Genomic DNA, 12,341 nt, shown 5'->3' on the forward strand with positions numbered 1-12,341 from the left:
ACTTTGTTACATGGGATCTTTTGGTTTGTAACTAGAGGAAGAGAGCCAAATCTTTGGTTAGAGATGGACAGAGCAGTTGGTTTGGTCTTTGTTCCCTCACTGACCCTTTGGATGGGTTTCGGACCTCTGTGGTTGGAGGAATGAAGGTCAGACATGGAAGAAACTCTTCATGAGAGGAGTTATGATACACTGAGCACAAGAGACCTGGTTCAGGGCTTGGGTGACAACAGGGTACAGAATCCTCAAGTAAGGGAGAAGTATTTCTCCCCCGTCTCTGAGTGGAAACCAGCTTTGCTTTGGCACCCTGAGGATTAAAAGTTTGGGAATATCCAGGATCTGGGAATGATGGCACAGCTCTGACAATCTTATCATGGGTACTGAGCTCAGGGAGGTGTGTGGGCAGAGGGTGGACATAGGGGGGTTGGTGGTTAACTTATGTCTCCAGGTATATATGTGAAGCACCCCCACTGGGATTCCCTAAAAATTACTGAGGACTTTTTGGGATTGAGACTGAGGCATTGTTGTTACATAAATGGGAGTTTAAGTCAGTGTAAAATGGTAACTGAAAGCAAATGTGACCATAATTTGTAATCATGATCTCAGCTGTCCTAGACAAAGTAGTTAAGAAGCAAAGCAAAATGTAGGACAACTGAAGCAAAATATTTACAGAGTCGAAGTCCAAAGACCACTTGAAAAACAAGGACTGTGACCCAAAACCCAAAAATGAGATAGAGAGGAATTACTTTTTCTTTTACTTGAAATTTTTTTGAAAATTGAAGAGCGGTAACTTGCAGAGTTTCAATACTCTCATATTGAGTACTCAATAAAGGTTTCCTTCTTCCCTTCCTCCCTCCCTCCTTTATTTCTTCTCTTTCTCTTAGTTCTCTTCCTCCCCTTTCTCCTCCTCCTCCTCTTCTTCCCCTTCCTCCTCTTCTTGCTCTTCCTCTTCTTTCCCTTCTTCCCTGTCCTCTCCCTCTTCTTCTAAATAAAAATGCTGTTCGAGGTATTTTACAAGTAGTAGGCTTGGATCCCAGGACCTTTCCAGCAGGAAAACAGAAGTACTGTGTATTGCCCCAGAGCTTCCTTTTTCTCTTCCAACAAGAGTTTCTATTATCTCTCCCATGCGGCAGAGAGGAAATTAGGATTGGAGGATTAACTGACCTGACCTCAGGTCTCAAAGTGGAACAGTGGCAGTTTCAGACTCTGACCTAGTGCTCTTTCAGGAGGTTAGATTGCTCCCCACTGACACCTACATGGTTGTCAACAGTAGCTGTGCATTAGAGTCTTTTGAAGAGCTTTAAAAAACATGCTAAAAGGATCCCGTGTCAGACCACTTAATGAACATAGTAGGTAAGAACAGGCTTAGGAGCCAGACTCTGAGTTTGAATCTTGCCTTTGCCACTAACTAGCTGTGTACCTTGGCAAGGTAGTTAATTTTTCTGTGCCTCAGTTTTCCTCTTTGTAAAGTGGGGATAATAACACTGCCTTCTTTGTAGGGTTGTTCTAAGGATCAAATGAGTTAATGGGAGTGAGACATTTATAACAGGGTCTGCCATATGGTAAGCTATTTAAAATCCTGCCAAGCATACTGGAGCAAACACTTAAGTGTTTATTGAATAAATCAGTAAAATAGAATCTGGTGATTGGTCTTTCGTAAGTACTCCCCCACGGAATCTAATGTGCAGCCTGGGTTTTCAATCTGTGAATGTAGTGCCTCTTTTGGGGATTCTGCCTCCCCAAAAGTTGACATTAACCAATGAGTGAACGGAGTTGCTTGTTTTTTTGTTTTGTTTTGTTTTGTGTTAATGACGATTCAGGGTGTTTTTGGTAGTGACTATAATACTTTAATTGATGGGAAGGTGGGGCGTTTGTTTGGTTTTTGCCTCTTCTAAGACGTTGAGCCCAGAAACCTGTTACCTGGATTCCTCAGGGACCAATGAACAGGGAGAGCCCGAGGGCGAGGGAACGCTCTCTACGCTCTCTGGGAGTTGTAGTTCACCAAAGGTCCTGTAAGCCTTCAGTGCCCAGCTAGGAACTACGAATCCCACAATGCCGCATGCCGCACGTCCTTCCTCTCGTCCGTGCTTCTCTCCAGGCTTCCCGGTACCGCCTCACGGCGGCGTTGGCGGCAGAGGCACCATGGCCGACCACGGTGGCCCTGACGAGGCGTCCAGTCCGCGGGGCTCCCCGGGCCGGGCGCCGCGGGTTCAGCGTGCGGTCGGGCCAGGCGGCGGAGGCGACAGCGGCAGCGGCTGCGGGGAGACCCCGCGGACGCCAGCCCTGGCGCTGCGCTTCGACAAGCCCATCAAGCAGGCCTTCTACAACACCGGGGCCGTGCTGTTCGTGTGCCTGTGCTGCGGCGCCGCCGTGCTCGTCTACTTCATCCTGGAGGCCTTCCTGCGGCCGCTGCTGTGGGCCGTGCTGTGCGGCACCTTCCTGCACCCCTTCAAGAGCTCGCTGACGCGCCTGGGCCGCCACTGGCTGCAGCGCCTGCACCGCGCGCACACGCCCATCGTGCTGGCCGCGCTGCTGCTGCCGATCTGCTTCGCCGACTACGGCGTGGAGGCCCTGGGCGAGCAGGTGCTGCGGCGCCGCCGCCTGCTGCTGCTGCTCGGCGCCGGCGGCCCGCTCCTCTACGGCCTCTACAGCCTGGGCAGCTTCCTGGGCGTGCAGGTGCTGCTGGCGCACGCCGGAGTGCTCATCTGCCGCGGGCTGGACTACTTCAGCAGCCTGTGGGTGAGTGAGCCTCGGCCCGGGCCCTGGGCGGTCCTGGTGGGCGCGAAGTCCGCCCCCCGCCCCCGGCCTCAGCTAGCTGGGCTGCAGTCCTGCCGCCTCCCCCGCACGGGGCAGGGGCGGACAAAGGTCCAGAGCCGCGCGGCTGGCAGTGTTCGTCTTCACCTTCCTTCCCGTGCACTCGAGGATCTTGGCGCGCTTCCTTCCAAAGTGAGGGCGGCTGTGGTTTGAAACAATTTCCCCGTTCCCGCCCCTCATCCTAACAGACCCTCTTATGGGGATGTGTGCCCTGTGGGGAGTCGTTGTTCCGCTTTGCAGGTAGGGGCTTCAGTGCATCGGCAGGGGGACATGAATTTACTCCGGGTCAGGGAGAGGGGGTGCTCCGGCATCTTCAGTTCTGCTCACGTGGGGCTTTCCTGGAAGGGACCTTAGAGATCCCTGTCCAACCCGTCATCCTACAGATAGGAGAGGGGATTTCTTACCAGGCTAGGGCTAGTTGGGGACAAAGAGGGCACTGGTGGACTCAAGTTTTTTCAAGTCCTGGAACAAATCTTAGTAGTTCAGAGCTGCCTCTCAGGTGATTTCAGTATACTTTGTGCCAGGCACCTGGGTGCTGAGTCTCCTGGGCCTCTTTTTCGCCACATTCTATTCTTGGGAACGTTATGCAGGGAGTGTTGTGCGACATTACATCTCCTCCCGCCAGGATTACTTAAGCAGACTGGGTGAAAGAGAGGTATATTTGCGATTCTTGGATCATCCTGAGCTTATTAGAAAATCAGGGAGCTTTAGAGTTGGAAGGGGTTTCAAGGATAATCTAGTGACATTTCCTAACTCAGACCAGATTGTAGACCGGTTAATTATCCATATATTTCACTGGGGACTGTTAAAAACAAGTGGATATTTAATGCATAAGAATGCGATTTCGTCAATATGCAGTACCATTTAAAAATAAATTTATTCACTTTGTCAGTGTTCAATGCACCTTGATATCAAGTTGTAAAATAATTCCGTTTATCCGTCAAGCAAGATTTTGACTTGCCTGAGGTTATTGGTAGAGTTGGTGACTGATTCCAGAGCTCTTGTCTTCTCTTGCTCTATCAGGACAACCTCTCAGTTCAAGCTAAAAGTTGATTGAGTATATTGTTAGGTACTGGGGTTTGTGAGGGATTTGAAAGGAGTAAGATGCAGGCTCTGTGTTCAAGGTACATACAGTCATATGTGAGCATATTCTCATGGAGATGACAGGCACACAGATAAGTGTTCATTACCCACCAGTTAGGGGCCAGCAAGGTATTGCAAGGTATTGGGGAGCACCTCATCCATAATTTTGGGATGCTGCTTGCGTGTGCAGCTTGGCCTCCAAGAGGCCTGGGTTATCTCACTTGTGGTAGGAGGGAGGGATGTGGAACCACCCTCTTTCACCTCCTAGGGCTTGACAGGTTGTCAGGTGGAAGTGATCCTATTCTTTATTGCCTGCTTGCCTGCCACTCTTCAGGAGAGGTTTCTGAGATCTAGAGAATGTGATTGCCCCAAAGTCGCTCAGACTTTGAACAAATACATTGTTCATATTTATGGAGTCCCAGTTCCGTGTTATTTCTCCTTTACCTTGTTGTTTCACAGTTCAATTAAGTTGACTGAATGCCTCTTACATGGAAAGCACAATACTGTGTGTTGTTAAGAAATATAAAGATTACTATAACTTGATTCCTATCCTCAAGAAATTCAGTCTTGTCAAATTGAGACATATTTATAGATTCTGCTAACATTTTTGACTGTTTATACTGCAGTTTACTGTAAATTACTGTAGGCAAAACTAAGTAGCATATCCATCAAACTAGGCAGTTAGGAAAGAAGGCCTAACATATGTGAAACACTGTATTTTCATAGTAAAGTAAGAATTGAATACATGGTGAATTGGCATGATTAGTGGAAACTGGGGCATTTCTGCCAGTTACTGTCAGATAGTGGAAAGAGATGAGAAATTGAATAATTGTGAAAAAGTGCCCACAGCCCAGTGTATGTAGCTATGAATATCTTTTTACTGAAGATAACCTCCTCTTTCTTGTATTTTATTTACATACCCTTGAATGGGTTGTGGGTGAGCAGAAGAGAAGTAAGGGCCAATATTGATTAGCTTAGAAGAGGGGAAGGAAGGTCAAGCCAATTACTAATTTTGAAAGGGCTTGAGGACTTCCTAGGTGGCACAGTGGTTAAGAGTCTGCACCAATGCAGGGGACATGGGTTCGATCCCTGTCCCAGGAAGATACCACGTGCCTTGGAGCAGCTAAGCCCATGCACCGCAGCTGTTGAGCCTGTGCTCTAGAGCCGGTGAGCCACAACTATTGGGCCCGTGTGCTGCAGCTACTGAAACCCTCGTGCTTAGGGCCCATGCTGCACAAGAGAAGCCACCACAATGAGGCGCCCACGCACCACAATGAAGAGTAGCCCCCACTCACTTTAGAGAAAGCCCGTCAACTCAGCCAATAAGTAAATAAATAGATAAATTTATTTAAAAAAGAAAAGGCTTGAAACTCAGCTGTTTCGTTAAAGTGATGGGGGTAAGGGAGAAAGAGGTAAAAAAACCCATTGTAAAAGACATGGTATGAGTTAATTAGAAGTGAGTATGGAGTGGTAGGGGTCCTAAATTGAGGGAGTAGAGCCTGGAGGTTGATCTGAATTGGAGGGAAACTTGTGGTTGTGTTTTCTCGAAGCAGTACTTAGGGGCGGGTGGTTGGGTGGGGGTGAGCTAAAAGTGTACCTGGGAAGCAGAGACAGGGAGTCCCCAGCTCTCAGGAGTGCTGATTAAGGCCTGACATGAAGTGAAAGTAGGTCATGTGACCCGGCAAGGTGTCCGCTCTATAACTTTTCTATCATAGCTCACAGGCGGTTTGGTTTTGTGAGCCCAAGAAGGGCTGCCTGTGATAGGAAAGGTCTTTATGCTTTCTAGACAACTTGTAAATTTGAGCCTGCTGCTGTGAGAGGTATGGCTGGGGTAGGTAGAGAGAAAGGTGAATTTAAGCAAATCTACATTTTGCAGAGCTGACAGTTCATACATTTAAGATCCAACTTTTGAGCATCTACCATGTACTTTTAGGTGCTTTCATGTGTGTTATTTTATGCTCATAACAGTCATGTGAAGTAGAAGGAAGGAATTTCATAGGTGAGATTTTGAGATTGATCTGTTCATTATGTCAGTAAATGATACTTAACAGACCTATCAGCAATTGAAGGCCCTTTGTCATCAAAACCTTCGATAAAGATTTTTAAAAGTTTCCCCTGATACATTGTGTTTACATTTTTTAGTTTAATTTTTTTAGTAGAAATTGATTTTAGTTATTAGGGAAAAAATAGAAGAACGTCAGGATTGGACTAACCATACATATTCCCCCAAAGGCACCTGGATTCTAGTCATCTAGAAATCTTAGTCATCTCCTTTATGCTTGTATCTGTTCAGTTATTTCCAAGTCATATGCTCTTTTCCTTTGTGTGTCTTTAGTTCCTGTGTTTTCCTTTGTTACCAGTTCAGTTCCTAGTCACCCCACTTTGGGGTTCCTTCAGTCTCCTAGCTGTTTTCTTCTCCTAATACTCCATCCTGCTTGCAGGTGAAAGAGTAATCATTTATGATGTGAGCAATTTTTTAAAACAGTTTCAAATACATTAGAATATTGTACTGACTTAGTGATTTCTAAACACTTAAAAAAAGTCATGTGTTGCACCAAACTCACATGTAACTCAGTCCTTAGGGTCTTGGCATCTTCCCTTGGTGTAGAGCTATCAAGATAAATCTGAAAAGCTAGCCTTCCTGCTCCACCATTTTTCTTTGCTGGGAGTGTTTTGGGTCTTCCTCTCTCCTTTAGTTCAGACTTGTTGGGACATTTGAAGACATTTACAGTTTTTGTAGTAGTAATGGACTTGTTTTCTCCCTGGTCTCTGATCACATTGTTTCCATTTTACTTTATAAAGAAGCATGAAGTGAAAGGAACAGTGGCTGAAAGAAAAGAAGAGTGTAGATTCTAAACTGAACTCTTGTCAGTAGCTTGCTTTGTGACCTTGGACAGATCAGGGCCCATCTCTGGGCTACTCAGCTATAGTTGTGCGAAGTGTGGGGTTCCTGGATATTCAGTTTTATAGATCCCAAGAGTTTGGTAGTACTGCCAGCAAGACTCTTGGGAAGTGCACATTAGCCAGCCCGCCAGGCCTGTTCCATTCCACTTGTAGCTGTGTTTTACTTGCCTGTCGACAGTAAGGAGGAAAGTTTCCGGTGCTTAGGTTCTTTCTCAGTTAAAGACTTTGATTGTAAAAGATTCTTGACTCCAGGTTGCCATACCATAAAGAGAACAAAGTTTTCAAATTAGAATAAAGCTGTTTTAAAGGAGAATGAAGTGCCTGAAGCAATAGCTGATAAGGGCTATGGTTAGGGCTGTGGCTCCATAACTTGGGAAGAAATCAGTAGTTTTATTCTCTCTGTAAAAGGCTTAGGAAACTGTTTTGCAAAATCATGCAGCAGAAGCAAGCCAAGTTGTTTTTCCAGTTAATACCCAGATGACAATAAATAATAAAACAAAGACATAGTCAAGGGCAAAGTCTACTTATGTTTTATGCATTTACTATCTTATTTTTTTAAGCTCTTTATTGGAATATAATTGCCTTACACTCTTGTACCAGCTTTCGAGGTACACCAAAGTGAATCAGCTGTACTTATACATATATCCCCATATCGCCTCCCTCCCGAGACTCCCTCCCACCCTCCCTGTCCTGGCCCTCTAAGGCATCACCCATCCTCGAGTTGATCTCCCTTTGTTATACAGCAACTTCCCAGTAGCTCTCTATTTTACAGTTGGTACATTTACTATCTTATTTAATCAGAAAAGTATATGTGGTTAACAAGTCAAATGAAATAGCTAAACTGAACTCTGTCAGTAGCTGTAGTCTCACTTCCCATGTGGTCATATATCTGGGGCTTAAGATCTCTCTAATATTTTATCTTATTAGTTGCTTAAAGAAGAATATTTTAATATCCTTTTCATTATAAAAGAATTAGTGCTCATTAAAGGCAATTTGGAAAATACAGAAAAAAGGAAAAGGGAAAAACAAAATCTTATCACCCAAATACAACTTTTTAGTTCATTTCCCTCCCTCCCTTCCCCCAACAGTCAGTAGATATAATCATGTCAGGTATTTGTTTGTTTGTTTTTTGCTTTTTCCTTAATAATATCTTAGGAATATTTTAAGTTATATAGTCTTTGTTTAAAAAAGCCTATTTTAATGGTTGTGTAACATTTTATTGAGTGAATCATCCAGAGTTAACCACTTCCCAGCTATTGAACTTTGAGGTTATCAACTTTTCAGTGTTCTGAATTAGGCTATGATGAGCTTCCTTCTATTTAACCCTTTTTCAGAATTTATCATCATTTAGTAAGGTCCCAAAGCTGAATTCTCAGGTCTGAAGCTATAGACATTTTTAAGACCTGAAGAGTATTTTGACAGATATGATCAAAAGAAAGTAGGAGGTAGTTTTTTTCCTGTCTTTTGTAGTAACCATATCAGTTCCTTTTTCTTCATTCTCTGAATTACGCTTAAAGTCCTTTTTTTGTTTTAATTTGCCTATTTTTTTTTTCAAGGTTCAGGTTATTTTAATAAATTTGTGGTGCTCATGTTTGTTCTAGGTTATGTATTCTTTCCATCTTTTGTGTATGTTCTATTAAAATATGAGGTGATTAGAGAGTTTCTGTGCAGGCTACATTGATGCTTTGTGATTACTAGAGTCATTTAGTTTTATTGTAGGGAAAACTGAGGAGGGGACCCTGGCTGGTTCTTCTGTTCTCAAGTCTCGCTGCTTCTTCCCCTGGTAATATTTTTTTCAGCTACACTTCTTTAACTGCGTGTAACTCCGGACTAGGTTTTAACCATCTGTTACCTAGAGGATTTCAGCAGGGTCACATTTCAGCTGGCTGCCTTCCTTTTAGCTTCTAAAAAATTCTCTTCATGATAACAGCGGCTTGGCTTGCGGAGTTCCCCGACCAGGGATGGAACCTGGGCCCCCAGCAGTTGGAAGTGCAGAGTCCTAACCACTGGACCACCAGGGAATTAATTTCTCTTATTTTTTCTTTTCTTTTGTAAGCATTAACCTGTAGAGAAAACTTTAAGAATTCCACAAGGTGAAGCTCTTAATTTAAATCCATGGCTTAAAAATTGAATATTTTACCTTAAGTATCTTTATGCATACAATAGTTTTTGAACTTTAACATATCAAATCAAAACTATATTTATTGGTTTTTGTTAAAGATATTTAATATCACCGCATGGGGTTTCAAACATGTTTATTTCAAAACTTGATTTATCTAAGCAGAAGAGGAAAACCTATGCACACTCCTTTTAGCACCACCAGCTGTCATCTGTGTTGTATCCACAGCTCTCATGCTATGTAGATGCTTGCAAATTTTGTATAATTGTATGTTTATTTCATGTGTATATATTTTACAACTGTGTCTATATTTCATTTATTTAAGATCTGGACCTTGGTAGTTGGCTATGTGTTGACTGTTTCATTCAAGTGGAATGCAAGCACTGAACGCTACTTGAGAGCAGTTTCAATTCCTGTCTGGATTATATTGCTTTTTCATTTAGGTGGGTCCCTTTTTCTAAGAAAGTCTAGCTTAAAGTCAGCAGAGGCTGACCGTGTGAATCAGAGTGAATTTTTTGAAGTTTTATGTGTTGTATTTAAAATTCTTTAAAATAATCCTTCAACAATGTTCTGCCTTAATCTTTCATTAATCTTGAATGAAAATGTTATACTTTAAAATGTCTACTTTTAACTATATGGAATGTTCATTTTCAGAAAGGCCTTTTAAAAATAAGTATATCTTAAAAAGTAGAGCACACACGGACTGTCATGGCCGTTTCTGAGCGTCTTAGGGAGGTTATAGGTGAGCAGTCAGGGATGATAAGAGGTGCTCAAAGTCAAGAGAGAAACTGTTAAGGGAACCAGAGATGTTTACTCTCCGTAAGAGAAGAGCAGGGGGGCTGCCGGCGTGGGGAGGAGGTGGACTTGAGGAAGATACCAAATATGGAAGCCGGTTTCAAGTATCTGAAGGATTGTCTGTGAAAGCGTGGTTTAAACAGATCTCTGTAACCATTTGGGAGAGTTGTCAGAGCAGCGAGTGGCTTCAGAGACACAAGTCTCTGTTCAACATAAGGATGATCAGTGTTAGAGCTGCTCAAAGTAATGAGTTCCCCATTATCTGAAACTCTTCATTATTAGCTGAGTGGCTGCTAGGAGGATGTAGAGTGCTTTTTCAGGGACTCATTTATCTCCAAGTCTTAAGTATATGGAAACATCAAGTTCTAATTTAAAAACAAAATTCAGTAACCTAGAGCAGTGTATAGCCTATTAGAGGTAGTGTTTAGAGCTACTTATTGTTAAAATAACAACAGAGTTGATTGAAAGTGTGTCTTTGCTTAGAGTCTGATATGGAACAAAACATTACTCTCTAGCTCTGCCAGCTTGGAATGCTGAAGGAGTTTCTCAGCAGGACCCCCTAATATCTGATGGGACTCATTTTGAATTTGGGGAAAGTAGAGGAGGGAGACAGGCAGGTATGTTCATAAGGCTCTAGACCCACTCAGGGAAATGCAAGTGGCTTTTGATCCTTGGCCACTTGTTAGCATTTTCGTTCTGTACACTGAGGATACATTAAAGCTTTTTGCTGTGCTCTTGTGGGCCATTCTACCCTTTCTTGAGAGGTGGAGTTCACACCCAGTGGATATTTACAGGAAACCTAGTCAGGCACCATGACTTAAGGTTCTATGCCTGATGCAGGTCATTCTGGGGTTAAACAGGGGGTTTGGTGGTCTTAAACCCTGGATGTGCTTTAGAATGGACTTGATTGCTCAGGTGATGCAAGCCGGCACATACGCAATCCTTTAGACCAGGGCATCTGAGAGCAGGGCTGCATTTCCAGAGAACAGCCGTGAACTGAGGTTCCAGTTGTCTCGTGGCCTTTTAAAAGATTTTTTTCCCTGTGAAACAATTTTGTTATTAACTTATTTGCCAAATTGTTCTGTCAGTCTACTAAATTGAGTCTTTTAAAGACAAGTGCTAGGTTTTTATTTCACTAAAAATGTTAATTCTTAATAATTTGCAGCATCCTTGGCTGGCTCATGGAGAATTCCAGTATTCCTGGTTATTGTTTTCCTGATGTCCGTGGGCACCCTCTATGAAAAGCAGAGTGGAAAAGAGGCTTCTGGTAAGAAATAGGGCATTTATTAATATTACTCTTAAGAAGTATTTGGGAGAGTAGCTTTAATAAAAAGCATGCTGTGGTGAACTGCTTTAAATCAGTGGTATTTTCTGAACAGAAAATAAATTTGTTTAAAATATTTTAGGTGGTTAGACCATGTCCCACCCCCTACCCCCTTTTTTGCATTTTTAATTGAGGCTTAATTCATATAACATAAAATTAACCATTAACCATTTTAAAGTGGCATTTAGTACATTCACAGTGTTGTGCAACCATTACTTCCATATAGTGCCAAGACATTTTCATCACCCCAAAGAGGAACCCTGTGCCCATTAAGCAGCTGACCATAAAGTTAGGTTATTTAATTATTTCTTTTTTCTTAATGAAGGTATTTATTGCTATAAACTGCCCTCTTAGAAGTGCTTTTGCATCCCATGAGTTTTGATATGTTGTGCTTCCATTTTCTTTGGATCAAGATACTGTTTGATTTCCCTTTTGATTTCTTCTCTGATGCATTGGTTAATCAGAAGTATGTTGTTTAATATCCACATGTTGTATCCTATCTAACAAACCATTGCCAAATCCAAGGTCCTGAATATTTACTGCTGTAGATCTTGTATCCTGCAACTTTGCTGAATTTGTTTAATAGCTTCAGTAGTTTTTGTGGCATCTTTAGGATTTTGCATATATAAGATCATGTCTCTGCACATAGAGATAGTTTTACTTCTTCCTTTCTAATTTGGATGCCTTTTATTTCTTATCTTGCCTGATTGCTCTGGCTGAAACTTCCACTACAGTGTTTTTGTTTTTTTAAAACTTATTTATTTATTTATCTATTTATTGATTGATTGACTGTGTTGGGTCTTCGTTGCTGCACGCAGGCTTTCTCTAGTTGCGGTGAGCAGGGGCTACTCTTCGTTGTGGTGTTTGGGCTTCTCATTGTGGTGGCTTCTCTTGTTGTGGAGCATGGGCCCTAGGCACACGGGCTTCAGTAGTTGCACCACTTGGGCTCAATAGTTGTGGCTCTCGGGCTCTAGAGCACAGGCTCAGTAGTTGTGGCACACAGGCTTAGTTGCTCCAAGGCATGTGGGATCTTCCTGGACCAGGGCTCTAACCCGTATCCCCTGCATTGGCAGGCAGATTCTTACCCACTCTGCCACCAGGGAAGCCCCCCACTACAATGCTGAATAAAGAACAATCTTCTTTTTTTTTTTTTTTTAAGAACAATCTTCTTTAAAAGATTATTTTTTTAAAATTATTCTTTAAAAGATTTTTGTAGTCTTTTAAAATAATCTTCTTTTAAAGATTATTTTTGAGGTACCCTGGTTGCAAGTGGCCTTTATCCAGGAGTTTGTTAAGATACAAATT

At 42.7% G+C, this 12,341-nt stretch overlaps 1 protein-coding gene across 4 annotated transcripts in view; it reads left to right on the plus strand.

The window, feature by feature from the left end:
• The first annotated feature begins 2,109 nt into the window (after window positions 1-2,109).
• The window catches only part of TMEM245 (transmembrane protein 245), an 83,634-nt gene continuing 73,402 nt past the window's right edge, over window positions 2,110-12,341 (plus strand). For 3 of the 4 annotated variants that reach the window (XM_057721069.1, XM_057721071.1, XM_057721070.1), the window contains exons 1-3: window positions 2,117-2,736; window positions 9,243-9,360; window positions 10,878-10,979. In XM_057721069.1, the coding sequence (XP_057577052.1) occupies window positions 2,140-2,736; window positions 9,243-9,360; window positions 10,878-10,979 (817 nt within the window). In that variant the 5' untranslated portion in view covers window positions 2,117-2,139. Of the gene's footprint in view, window positions 2,737-9,242; window positions 9,361-10,877; window positions 10,980-12,341 lie in introns of all 4 variants that reach the window. The other variant, XM_057721068.1, reaches the window with a different exon arrangement.

This window comes from Hippopotamus amphibius, chromosome 2 (genome assembly GCF_030028045.1).
Source record: "Hippopotamus amphibius kiboko isolate mHipAmp2 chromosome 2, mHipAmp2.hap2, whole genome shotgun sequence".
Classification (NCBI taxonomy): domain Eukaryota; kingdom Metazoa; phylum Chordata; class Mammalia; order Artiodactyla; family Hippopotamidae; genus Hippopotamus; species Hippopotamus amphibius.